Source organism: Coregonus clupeaformis, chromosome 2 (genome assembly GCF_020615455.1).
Source record: "Coregonus clupeaformis isolate EN_2021a chromosome 2, ASM2061545v1, whole genome shotgun sequence".
NCBI classification, from domain to species: domain Eukaryota; kingdom Metazoa; phylum Chordata; class Actinopteri; order Salmoniformes; family Salmonidae; genus Coregonus; species Coregonus clupeaformis.
Genome location: NC_059193.1, coordinates 39933567 through 39945988, shown reverse-complemented (window position 1 = coordinate 39945988; position 12422 = coordinate 39933567). Strand labels below are relative to the sequence as shown.

Genomic DNA, 12422 nt, shown 5'->3' with positions numbered 1-12422 from the left:
ACTTACCTAGCATAATATAAAAATCTCCATCAAAATCCATCTGTTTAAGCTAGAGATATCATAATTTTAGCATTGGTATGTCTCAATCCATTGCATCCGATGACACCCTTCCGCATCTGCGGTGAAAGGTGGTAGGGCTACAGCGGTGTTTGTCAGACCATGAGACGTCCCAAAAATCATTCTCACAAACATCTGTAGCGCCCGACAGTTCGGCCTACACCTCTATGGGAAAGATGAGACTCTCCGTTTTGCTCTATGACCCCCACAAGTGTCACAGGACTCGTCTGAAGTCGATACTGTAGATCTGCCAACTTCTGTCTGTAGCGTCCAAACTGTTTGGGCTACACACTAACATGACCCCTCTATGGAAAGGTGAGTCTCTCACAAATATTTTAGTTGTTTTGCTCTAGGACGAACACAAGCCTCACAAGACTTGTCTGAAGGTACACCGGTACACGTTTTTTTTAAATTATGGAAGTATATATGCAAGTAGTTTAGTGGCTAAAATAAGGGGTTAAACAGGTGTAAAAGAAAAAAAAAAAGCCTCTTTCAGATAGGACAGACACTAAACAACAAACTTCCTTCAGATACTTTTTTTTTTGGACTATTTGTTGTTCCATGTAGTGAATCTGTTATTCAATACGTTTCTATGGGCTAATAGCAGTAACGCCAAACTCAATGTTTATTCAAAAAATGTTTGTTGATATACACTGAACAAAAATAAACGCTACGTTAAGTGTTGGTCCCATGTTTCATGAGCTGAAATAAGATCCCAGAAATGTTCCGTACGCACAAAAAGCTTATTACTACATCCCTGTTAGTAAGCATTTCTCATTTGCCAAGATAATCTATCCACCTGACAAGTGTGGCATATCAAGAAGCTGATTAAACAACATGATCATTACACTGGTGCACCTTGTGCTCGGGACAAAAGGCCACTAAAATAATAATAATAATATGCCATTTAGCAGACACTTTTATCCAAAGCGACTTACAATGTGTGCATACATTTTTACGTATGGGTGGTCCCGGGGATCGAACCCACTACCCTGGCGTTACAAGCGCCATGCTCTACCAATTGAGCTACAGAGGATCTCAATGGAGCCACAGATATCACAAGTTTTGAGGGAGCATGCAATTGGCATGCTGACTGCAGGAATGTCCACCAGAGCTGTTGCCAGAGAATGTAATGTTCATTTCTCTACCGTGTCCTTTTAGAGAATTTAGCAGTACGTCCAACCGGCCTCAAAACCGCAGATCACGCGTAACCATGCCATCCCAGGTCCTCCACATCCGGCTTCTTCACCTGCGGGATCGTCTGAGACCAGCAACCCGGACAGCTGATGAAACTGAGGAGTATTTCTGTCTGCATAAAGCAATTTTGTGGGGAAAAACACATTGTTTGGCTGGGCCTGGCTCCCCAGTGGGTGGGCCTATGCCCTGCCAGGTGGCTGCACCCCTGCCCAGCCATGTGGAATCCATAGATTAGGGCCTAATAAATGTATTTCAATTGACTTATTTCCTTATATGAACTGTAATTCAGTTAAATTATTGAAATTGTTGAATATATATTTTTTTCAGTGTATACACACACATCATTGGTTCAGACAGACATAACATGTTATGATTATCAGTGAATATGAGTAATTCCTTAGGAGTAATAGATAGTGACAATTGCCTATTGAATACATTGAACTGTAAACCCGATTTGTTTTTTCGTCAGGTTTTCAACATAATGAGTAGTAACTAAACAAAGAAAATGATTAATTCAGACAATATAGAACTTTATTAATTTACAACAAATTATGACAGATTAGAATTCCATTAATATGTGAGATCTTGGAATCAGTGGATGTTCTCAAGTCCCTGTAAAGAATAAATAGTTAGTTAGGCCTAAGCGATGGCTGACTGCTGGTCAGTTGTAATAACGTTACAGTACTAAATGACTGCATTGACATTTGAATTAATCGCCTAGCTATTTACCTTCGATTTGTAATACAAATCCACTCCTGACACTCTTCTGTCTCTCTCCATCAGATACCACTGGTATGGAACCCTGGCGATTCTCTTTTCCTAAGCAAAAGTTAAGGAGAATAAGTGTTAACGCAGCTAATTTACTACTAGTATACAAAAATGGTTAATAGTATAACTTCAACCAGTTTAAAAATGAATATTTTGCTAGCTACTGCAGTCATTCAAAACATTGGAAAGCAACATTCTCTCACCTTCCCCCCGTTGGTCAGTTTGTGGATCTGTGCAGTGAAAACCCCCGGAAGGATGAGACAAGCTGTCATGACGCCAAGACCAGGAAGAATTTCGTACCACATAGTTGCAATGTGGGTGAAGCAAGTGACAAAATCGCTTATTTGTCAAACACTGCTATATGAGAGGTGTCTGGCGGCCAAATATGCCAGTTTATTTTGCTAACTTGCTAAGAAAGTCTACCAAAATGTCGACCGACCTGAAGCGTTGACGGTCATTCGTTCATTTCCGGAACTTGAAGCTGTTTTTTGATTTTATATCACAGCGCCATCCTACGACTTTGAAGTGTCAGTGCAGTACATAATACTTTTCTAATAAATCACATAGCTAGTCACATATACTGAACAAGAATATAAACCCAACATGTAAAGTGTTGGTTTCATGAGCTTAAATAAAAGATCCCATACATTTTCCATACACACAAAAAGCTTCTGTCAAATTTTGTCCACAAATTATTTTATTTCCCTGTTAGTGAACATTTCTCCTTTGCCAAGATAGATCATCCACCCACCTGACAGGTGTGGCATATCAAGACGCTGATTAAACAGCATGATAATTACACAGGCGCACCTTGTGCTGGGGCAATAAAAAGCCAGTCTAAAATGTGCAGTTTTGTCACACAAAACAATGCCACAGATGTGTCAAGTTTTGAGGGAGTGTGCAATTGGCAGGAATGTCCACCAGAGCTGTTGCCAGATAATGTAATGTTCATTTCTCTACCATAAATCCATTCCAACATCGTTTTAGAGAATTTGACAGTACGTCCAACCGGCTTCACAACCGCAGACCGTGTGTAACCACGCCAGCCCAGGAACTCCACATCCGGCTTCCTCACCTGCAGGATGGTCTGAGACCAGCCACCCAGACAGCTGATGAGACTGTGGGTTTGCACAATGAAGAATTTCTGCACAAACTGTCGGAAACCGAATCGGGGAAGCTCATTTGCGTGCTCGTCGTCCTCACCAGGGTCTTGATCTGACTGCAGTTTGGCGTCACAACCGACCTCCGTGGGCAAATGCTCACCTTCGATGGTCACTGGCACGCTGGAGAAGTGTGCTCTTCACGGATGAATCCCGGTTTCAACTGTACCGGGGAGATGGCAGAGTGTTTATTGGGTTGTGTGGGTGAGCGGTTTGCTGATGTCAACGTTGTGAACAGAGTGCCCCGTGGTGGTGGGGTTATGGTATGGGCAGGCATAAGCTATGGACAACAAACACAATTGCATTTTATTGATGGCAATTTGAATACGCAGAGATACCATGACAGATCCTGAGGCCCATTGTTGTGCCATTCATCTGCCTCCTTCACCTCATGCTTTAGCATGATAATGCACAGCCCCATGTCACAAGGATCTGTACACAATTCCTGGAATCTGAAAATGTCCCATTCTTCCATGTCCTGCATACTCACCAGACATGTCACCCATTAAGCACGTTTGGGATGCTCTGGATCGACGCGTACAACAGTTTGTTCCAGTTAATATACAGCAAGTTTGCACAGCCATTGAAGAGGAGTAGGACAACATTCTACAGGCCTCAACCAACAGCCTGATCAACTCTATACGAAGGAGATGTGTCACATTGCAAATGGTGGTCACACCAGAAATTGATTGGGTTTCTGATCCACACTTTTTTTTAAAAAGGTATCTGTGACCAACAGATGCATATCTGTATTCCCAGTCATGTGATCCATAGATTAGGGCTTCATTTATTTATTTCAATTGACTGATTTTCCTTATTTGAACTAACTCAGTAAAATCTTTGAAATGTTCCGTTTATATTTTTATTCAGTGTACTTACACCTACACTGCTGTTATTTACTTGGTACTATGTATCCACTGTCTTATATTTAAATATTTGTGGCCAAAGTAAACCACATTGTTTCCAATCGACCCCCCCCGCCTATTTCTCAAATGTCTCAAATTAAATTTCGATTTTAAACCTAACCACACTGATAACCTTATGCCTAACCTTAAATTAAGACCAAAAAGCTATTTTTAGTTTTCAATCATTTTTACGATATAGCCAATTTTGACTGTGGCTATGGTAACTAGTGGACACCACCCCATCACTGACGCAACACACTTTCAAGTGTCGCAGAACGTCTCTCCCAGCAGCCAATCAACAACCGGTTTTTGTTGTTGACTGAGAGAAGGAACTAGCAGCAAGTTAGCAATCAAAAACGTTTATACAGGTCTGCAGATTGCTACAAGTTTATGGCATAAATATGAAAGAGGACAAGGAAAACACTCGTCCGATGGAGGAAAGGATGGAGATAAAATGCGAAAACATTGAAAAAACGGAGAAGCCAAAGCCGGAGAAGAAAGAAGCAATGACGAAGGTAACGTTACGCCAGCTACTGTAGACAGTTAGCTAGCTAAGCCAAAGCAGCTAGCTAGCTACACGGATTTAACTTTGCTAGCTACTCCTGCTTGCTAACTAGTAAATCAGGCGTGATTAGCCTGTAATTGAACTTTTTTTAATTGAACTTGGCTAGTTATCTTTTGAATGTTGCCTATTGAAGAGTAACGTTAACAGACATGTCTAAGTTAGTGAACCTGTTACAGCCAGCTAAACTAGCTAAGTAAGTTAGCTAGTTACCGTTAGTTAAGTTAACCAACACTTAGAAGCTTAAACTGCTATTTTAACAATCTGACTTGGATATTCTCTTAATAAGTTAAAATTTGAGTGCCTATTTTTTTTCCACAGATCATTATCCGACGTCTGCCTCCAAGCATAACCAAGGAGGAACTGGAGAAACAATTGCAGCCACTTCCAGAAGTGGACTACCTAGAATTTTTCGCCAATGACAGCAGGTGCGTATAGTACTGTTGATGAACCATTGTCTGTCAGAATCACATATTTGGTACCCTGGTTACTTACTTAGTTTTTCTTCTATACAGCATGTACCCCCACGTCTTCGCCAGAGCATACATCAATTTCAAGATTCAGGAAGATATTGTACTTTTCAGAGACCGGTTTGATGGATATGTGTTCGTTGATAATGGAGGTGTGATACATTTTATTTAAATAAGATATTGACGTCTAATAATAGTGCTGAGCATTAACCAACATTTATTTTTTTTCCCGGTTATTAAACAACTAATTGACTGATGTCTGTTAAATTACTTTAATTCCATTTAGTTTTTTTGTGAGCCCAACGTACCGTTTCTCTAGAGAAATCAAATCATTCATGAGAGAATTATGTCAAACTATTCGGGATGCAGGGCTGAGTTGTAGTTTTCATCAAGCAAATATTCAACCTAGCTCAGCGCAGAAATGTGGTAATTAACTACAATGACCATAATCCATTGCGCCTGTTTTTTCCGGCTCGGACGGTGACAGATACACTTTTACACCTGCTATGTTAGGTTACATAGACACAGACCGCATGAGAGCGGAATGTACACAACGAAGAGGGAGAGAGACAGTTTGTGAAAGTATGCCTTATCTACTTTAAAGAAATAGTACAAATATTTCGTCAGACAGCTCTGCAGCATACGTACACAGGCTAGCCTAGCTAAATAAGATGACTAAAGACAGTACAGTATGGGGAGCACAGACAGAGATTGCATTAGATGGTCGGTGCTGGCTGGCTGCTACTGCCTGAGCAGAGATGAGATGATGACTTTAAGGAATTAAAAATAGTCATCAAATAAAAAATAAGTTATATACACAACTGAAATATTGTATTCTTCCATAGTAATTTCCTATTTTTCAATATTTTGGCAATTTAATGTTAACTATTTTTGGCTTAGGAATTTCAATTTAAAATATCTAAAATAATTGAATTTCATAATGCATTTAGTGTTTTTAATTATCAAAATGGAAAACCGTGATAATTTTTTAATAATCGAACTGAAACCGAACTGACCTCAAAAAGCACCAATATCTTAGAACTAATAACCACCACGCAATATTAGGCTACATATAGCAGCAGCTTCTGATTGCCTTGTGTGTGTGTTAATGCTGTGGCTTATTTTGTTTAACAGGGCAGGAGTATCCAGCCATTGTTGAATTTGCTCCTTTTCAAAAGATTGCCAAAAAAAGGAGTAAGAAAAAGGATGGTAAAAGTGGAACAATAGATGAAGGTGAAAATGTTACATGAGTCATTTTATGGTTGTTTGCAATTGCACACCATTTAGATCATCTAGCTCTAGCAAGGCTACAACACAGTTTGTTCTTTTAGATGCTGACTACAAGAAATTCCTGGAGATTTATAATGGCGCTGATGAAAAGTTTACATCCACCCCCGAGACTCTACTGGAGGAAATTGAGGCTAGAACAAAGGAACTAGTAGGTATGTAAACATGGAGGTAAACATATTTTCTGGTTACATTTGGTTGAAATCAAAGCCAGTTGAAACACTCTAGATGAGTGTCAATGTGAAATCAAGTAGTGTTCCCTGCGAAAGGGATATTTCGGTAATAGATGAGGCATGATTTTACAAATTTTTCCCCCTTTAGCTAAGAAAATGACTCCCCTCTTGGACTTCTTAAAGAACAAACAGGTATGTATTTTAGCTGTGTTCTTGCATGGTATATGAGGCTGGATAGACTATTCATGTGGCTTTTGTCTGCTGATGGTCAGAGAATCCGTGAGGAAAAGAAAGAGGAAAGGAGGAGACGAGAGCTCGAACGGAAGCGCCTGCGGGACGAGGAACGTCGGAAGTGGAGGGAGGAGGACAGGAGGAAGCGCAAAGAAGCCGAGAAGTTCAAGAAAGGAGACAAATCTTCCGAGAAGGATAAAGACCAAGCGAAGGAGGGGCCAAAAATCAAGGTATGGAAAGGAGAAGAAATCCTGTCAAACTACTCGACTGCATGATGATACAGGTGATTCCGAAGAGATTGTAGCAGAATAAGACTGCTCTTTTCATGTTGGTTATGCGTTTTGTCTCTCTGTTCAGCTCCTGAGAAAACCAGACAGAGGAGATGACGTGGATGTGGAGAAGCTTAAAGAGAAGTCAAAGAACCCTGAGAAGGACAAGATGAAAGACGACAGAGCTCCTGGGGGTCCTGATATGAAGAAACGCCAAAACCACGAAACCAGGGAGGATAGGTTATCATGGAAGTGAGGGGTCACCACCATTCTTCTCAGAGATGTTACAGGTCTTTAATGTAAAGGCTTATATTGTATTCATGTAAATGCGCTTGTCTTTCAGAGCTGAAGATGGACACAAAGACTTCAGAGAGCGTGACGTAGACAGGGACAGGGACCGCGAACGAGACAAGGAGAGGGAGCAGCGGCAGAAAGAGAAGGAGCGCATCAGACGACAAGATGAGGATCGACGAAGGAGGAGGGAACGGCGCGATGGAGAGAAGTCCTACAGAAAGCGAGAGGAAGAAAGGAGAAAGGAGATCATGTCTGGGAAAGGAGAAAGGGCGAGAATGCCGGGAACTCCGCAAGCCATACTGATAAGCCTAAAAAGTCAGAAGAAACCCTGAGGGAGGAGAAAGCTAAAAGAGATCGTTTAAGAAACAAGGTAATAACTTCAGTCTTTCTTGGTATATAGTCAAATACACATTTTTCCTAATCAATTCCTTGGGGTAATCGGGATACTCTATTACATTTGTACAATTTTCTCTTGATTTCCTATGTTGATCTGATCACATTTCTTAATACTTTTGTCTTTTTTTTTTAGTCTCTTAACCACAGCTATTTCATTCCCTTGTGCATCAGGATCGGCCTGCCGTTCAGCTATACCAGCCAGGTGCCAGGAACCGAGGAGGAGGAGGAGGAGAATCTCATGCTGGGGAGAGAAAGTCAGAGCGAGACCAAGAGAAGGGCGATGAATGATCAAAAATTACCACAAATAAAGAATGATAAAACGATTGAGGAGAGGGATCTGCTCTGAGCCAAGCAAGCTGGTGCCAGAGAGGCTGCTGCAGTGGTACTCCTGCAGAGCCACATCCCGTCCTCCCACTCCCAACCATAGGCAAGGATGTGACCTCAGTGCCTGAAGGTGCCCCTCTTTTAGTTTTGTTTATGGAGAAAAGCAAGGGAAAGTTAGCACTTTAATGTTTGCGAGAGTTCGGCTATAGGGTGCAACGAGACAAAGCCAACGCTCTAGGACCACATGAATTTAAAGTGACCTTACTACAGTATTGCTACACAGTCTGTGTTACACATTTGCGAAGCACGGTTCTTATATTGAATAGGCTTTCACCCTCATTAGTTGTTCATACATAAAAACAGTTTCACATACATGTTTTCTATTTTAGGAACAGTGTAGGAGGCTACTGGTTTAAATATATCCGGTTGCTTCTTTCAAAATCTAACCACCTTTTTAGGTTTATACATTTAAAAGTGTGTTTTCTATTTCCCCAACAAGTCCTTAATACTCTGTACAGGTAAAAAAATTCAGGATAATTAAATAGCCATTTCATTTATTTTACATTTTTAGTCATTTAGCAGATGCTCTTATCCAGAGCGACTTACAGGAGCAATTAGCGTTAAGTGCCTTGCTCAAGGGCACAAGCGAAATATAGAACTGTGAGCTATGCCTTGACTTGAGACTGCAAGCAACCCCTAATGTGTGACTATTAACTTGTGGCCTTCCCCATTGTACTCATACATCTTCATACATACATAATGCTACAGTATGGTAACGAAATTCTAATTGGAATAAACATCTATACCTTATATTTTTTTCTGTTTCATGATTGATGTAGCCTTGCTCAACAAGAGTTAGAAATGAGCGCAATAAAAAAAAACATTGTTCTAAATTGTGTATGGGATTTATTCATTACTCCAGATTGGTTTTAAGACAAAATCTTCCAAGTGGTACAGAAACGTCATGTTGATGCAATGCGGGAGGGGTCCACTTGATGACGCTGTGTGCGCGTAGCGCAATACTTTCCTACACTCTGATTGGTTGGGATTGCCTACGTCACCAACGCTTCCCCTCGTTCTTTCTCTTCGGCCTCCGCCATTGTGGTGTAAGGACTGCGGACAAAATGGTAAGGTGAAATCTTATAACATCCTTGTCTACATCAGTGAAATGCATAATTGTTCATGTCATTTGCATAAAGTGGTTTTAACGGCAACACCGATAGCCTTTATATTGTCTCCAATACAAGTATTGAATCCCTAAAAAGTAACGTTTTAGTAGCGTGTGGACCAAACCTGTTTGTCCAGGAAATTTACTTGAGTTCTGGAAGTAGACTTCCTGCCCTCAACAGATTTTTCTGCCTATAATCATCTACCGGTAACGGAAGTGCAAAGAGTCAGCTTAGTTGGTATGCTTACCTAAAACGTCAGTTAAGCATGCCATGATGAAGGAAATGTAGGTTTACATGTGATGTATGTTACCCTAGTTAACTAACACGGCCCCATCTCTTTATTTCAGTCGTCCCACAAGACTTTCAGGATCAAGCGCTTTCTCGCCAAGAAACAGAAGCAGAACAGGCCCATCCCACAGTGGATCAGAATGAAGACTGGCAACAAGATCAGGTATGTGTGTAGTTACAAGCCTAGCATCCCCACTATCCCCCTGTACAGTGCATAAAATGGTGTAACATTAACTAGTACTGAATGGATGCTCTGACCATCTAAAGCAGGTCTGCAATTACAGTGCTCCAATCAGTGGGAGTGCTGTCATTAATCCTGCTGAGAGTAACATTCTGCTTTGGAGTTTACACCTGGTCACATCACCTGTGATGGGGATTCTCTTTAGTAGTGACAGTGCAATTGACTACAGTATCATAGCTGTCTACCGACAGGGCTCAAAGCTGCGACCCTTTGACATGACAGTGTGACACACATTTTTAATTAGGGTGTCAGTTTTAGTTCACACTTAGCTTATATATATATTCAAACAGCAATGGGTATGCAGACCAGGTATTTGAAGTTTGGTCTGAGGTCTTGGTTGAATATTTGTGATGCGCAATTCATTCATTTACATTACATTTTAGTCATTTAGCAGACGCTCTTATCCAGAGCGACTCATTCATCATGCGCTGTTTAAATACATTTCTAATGGCTTTCCATCCCAAAAATAGAAATGTTGACTGCAAAGTAGGCCTGCCTGTCAGAATGATATCATGATCTGTATCAATCACGGGGCATTTGTTTTGCTAACTGCCATCACATGTAGCCTACATTGTACAGTCCAAAAACACTACTAGCCTAACACAACAGTCTCTTGCTAGGATCACAATTGAATTAAAGGGCAACTACACGCTCCCTGTTTTTTAATGAATTGTTCAGACCTCAAAAGTGTTCTTCTGATGTAGTTTAAGCGTTGTGGACTTTGAGCATCACAATTTTGTAGTTTTGCAAAAAACTTTTGAAAAGGAACCTGAAACCGGGAAAACAGATTTTACCAAAATATAAAACCTGATTTTTATAGGGCTCTACAACTGTAGATTGACTGTTCAAAATCGCTAGCAATAACACCCTTTTTTGAGATTGGGCAAAAGTTGTTTTTTCTTTCAAACAATGTAGATATGATATTGTTATGTGTAATTATTTGTGTATGGAGGGTAGGTTGTTATATGTTACATGCTCTGCCCGCAAATTTGAAAGAACATTTTAAATTATCATCAGTTTTCCCAGGCCAGTATTCTTTTCATTCGGGCCAGTAGCTTTCAGTTGGTACTGGCCCGGTGTGCCACTGACAAATTTACTTTTAATGTTAAGCCCTGCAAGGGCATGCTACTTTAAAAGATGGCTAATCATTATTAGCCTGGTTCTATGGAATGCAGGTACGTTATGGGACACTGGTCAGGTCATTATCGCCCCAAAATTGGTGCGCCCAATCACGTGCTGGTGCCATCAACTGAAAGTTGGTAGCAACAGTGCCGCAAGTGGGAAAAAGTTAGTCTAGAGCACTGACTGAGGTAATGTGGTTCTTATCAAATAGTATGTTTGGATGACTTTTTGCCATGTTGGGGCTTACATCACACCCCCCCCCCCCCTCCCATATTGTGGATGTATTCTTTCTGCTTGGCATCATTTCCTTGCTTTTGAGCAAATGGAATAAACGACATTGGAATTATATGCTTTACCTTCAGACTCAACAGATTTTCAGTCAAATGCAGTTAATCAGTATTCTCTGGTCTTGTGAAACGACTTTCATTGGATTTATGCATCTGCTCAGATAAATTGTACAGAAACAATATGGTGTTTACAACTAAACAAGCCCAAATACAAACTGTCTACTATGGCCTTTGAATGGATTTCGAACTAATGCCACCATTGAGATTGCTTGTGCTAGTTATTAGTCTGAGCCATTTCTGGTTTCACTGTGTTCCAGGTACAACTCAAAGAGGAGACACTGGAGGAGGACCAAGCTGGGCTTGTAAATGCACAGGTCTTCAGATTTCCAGCATCCACAGCATCTTCCACCTGCCAAGACCACCACCTGCTGGGACCTGGAGAGGAAGCCACGCTATCTTGAACGGCAGTCTTTATGTACAAATACTCTGGTTATGCGCGTGTTTAACAATAAAAGATTTGCAAAACAAGAAATGTGGTTGTTTCTAAACTCAATACATCCTTTACTCTGGAAATGCTTGTATGAAATGTTTTAAAAGCTTCCAGTGCAAGTAAGTGTCTCTTATCCCCAACATTTGCCAGCCATGTATCATACTGGTGTTACTACTCTATGACAGGGTGCAAAGCTCTACATTAGATTACAGGAAGGCATCACACTCCAGTAGGGTCACTGGGCATTGACTAAATTACTAACTAGTCACCCTGTCAGTGTAATTTGTTGAGGATTCAGATTCACTTTAGAATTTTTACTTGGTATAAACCCAAATTGAAGCTAGTAAAATATGTATGATCTTCTGAAAGTGTGGAATGGTCAGATTATTCTACTCTGCTCCACCAGAGGGAACGTTGTGCAGTCTTTCTGCAGGGGGAGGAAATGGTGCAATGCTTTTTGTGCACTAAAAACCTCTAGACTACAGAAATGCATTAACTTAAGTGAGAAATTATGCAGTGATTCAGACTTCACGGAAACATTAATATTGGAAGCCTAATCTAATTAGTAATGGGCCGACGTGTTAAATGTTCAATCGAAAGGAACCAAAGTGTGTAATATAAGCGAAGATTGGTATTATGTTTTTATATAATCCTATCAAATGACTAACACCCCAAGTACAATTGTTCATTTTTTATGTATTAAATGTAATTTGTTGCATTTATATTTATGGG

At 40.5% G+C, this 12422-nt stretch overlaps 3 protein-coding genes and 1 non-coding gene across 4 annotated transcripts; 3 read left to right on the top strand and 1 right to left on the bottom strand.

Moving 5' to 3' along the window:
- Positions 1–1763: 1763 nt before the first annotated feature.
- On the bottom strand, positions 1764–2497 carry LOC121537243 (NADH dehydrogenase [ubiquinone] 1 alpha subcomplex subunit 1). The gene is made up of 3 exons (XM_041844928.1): positions 2226–2497; positions 1984–2073; positions 1764–1866 (listed from the first exon to the last, which is right to left on the bottom strand). Exons 1-3 carry the CDS (start codon positions 2325–2327, stop codon positions 1846–1848), a joined length of 213 nt encoding a protein of 70 aa, XP_041700862.1. The 5' UTR covers positions 2328–2497; the 3' UTR covers positions 1764–1845.
- A 1880-nt stretch (positions 2498–4377) lies between these two features.
- LOC121535076 (regulator of nonsense transcripts 3B-like) lies at positions 4378–8903 on the top strand. Its single transcript, XM_041841781.2, is given in 11 exon segments — positions 4378–4602; positions 4971–5077; positions 5165–5271; positions 6254–6352; positions 6451–6561; positions 6728–6771; positions 6852–7040; positions 7168–7331; positions 7423–7613; positions 7616–7743; positions 7941–8903. Coding segments are annotated over 11 exon segments (1371 nt in total). The 5' UTR covers positions 4378–4488; the 3' UTR covers positions 8058–8903.
- Positions 8904–9073: 170 nt separating this feature from the next.
- LOC121535082 (60S ribosomal protein L39) lies at positions 9074–11732 on the top strand. The gene is made up of 3 exons (XM_041841793.1): positions 9074–9220; positions 9610–9713; positions 11518–11732. The coding sequence occupies exons 1-3, from the start codon at positions 9089–9091 to the stop codon at positions 11564–11566; spliced, it is 285 nt and encodes a 94-aa protein (XP_041697727.1). The 5' UTR covers positions 9074–9088; the 3' UTR covers positions 11567–11732.
- On the top strand, positions 9814–9947 carry LOC121537447. The gene has a single exon (XR_005995076.1). It is a non-coding gene; the product is annotated as a small nucleolar RNA SNORA69 (small nucleolar RNA).
- Positions 11733–12422: the final 690 nt, after the last annotated feature.

Coding starts and splice junctions, on each gene's coding strand:
- LOC121537243 (XM_041844928.1), bottom strand. CDS start 2,327: ATGTGGTACGAAATTCTTCCTGGTCTTGGCGTCATGACAGCTTGTCTC. Junction 2,074..2,225: donor AACTGACCAACGGGGGGAAG/GTGAGAGAATGT, acceptor ACTTTTGCTTAG/GAAAAGAGAATCGCCAGGGT. Junction 1,867..1,983: donor ATTTGTATTACAAATCGAAG/GTAAATAGCTAG, acceptor TATTCTTTACAG/GGACTTGAGAACATCCACTG.
- LOC121535082 (XM_041841793.1), top strand. CDS start 9,089: ATGACGCTGTGTGCGCGTAGCGCAATACTTTCCTACACTCTGATTGGT. Junction 9,221..9,609: donor TAAGGACTGCGGACAAAATG/GTAAGGTGAAAT, acceptor TCTTTATTTCAG/TCGTCCCACAAGACTTTCAG. Junction 9,714..11,517: donor AAGACTGGCAACAAGATCAG/GTATGTGTGTAG, acceptor ACTGTGTTCCAG/GTACAACTCAAAGAGGAGAC.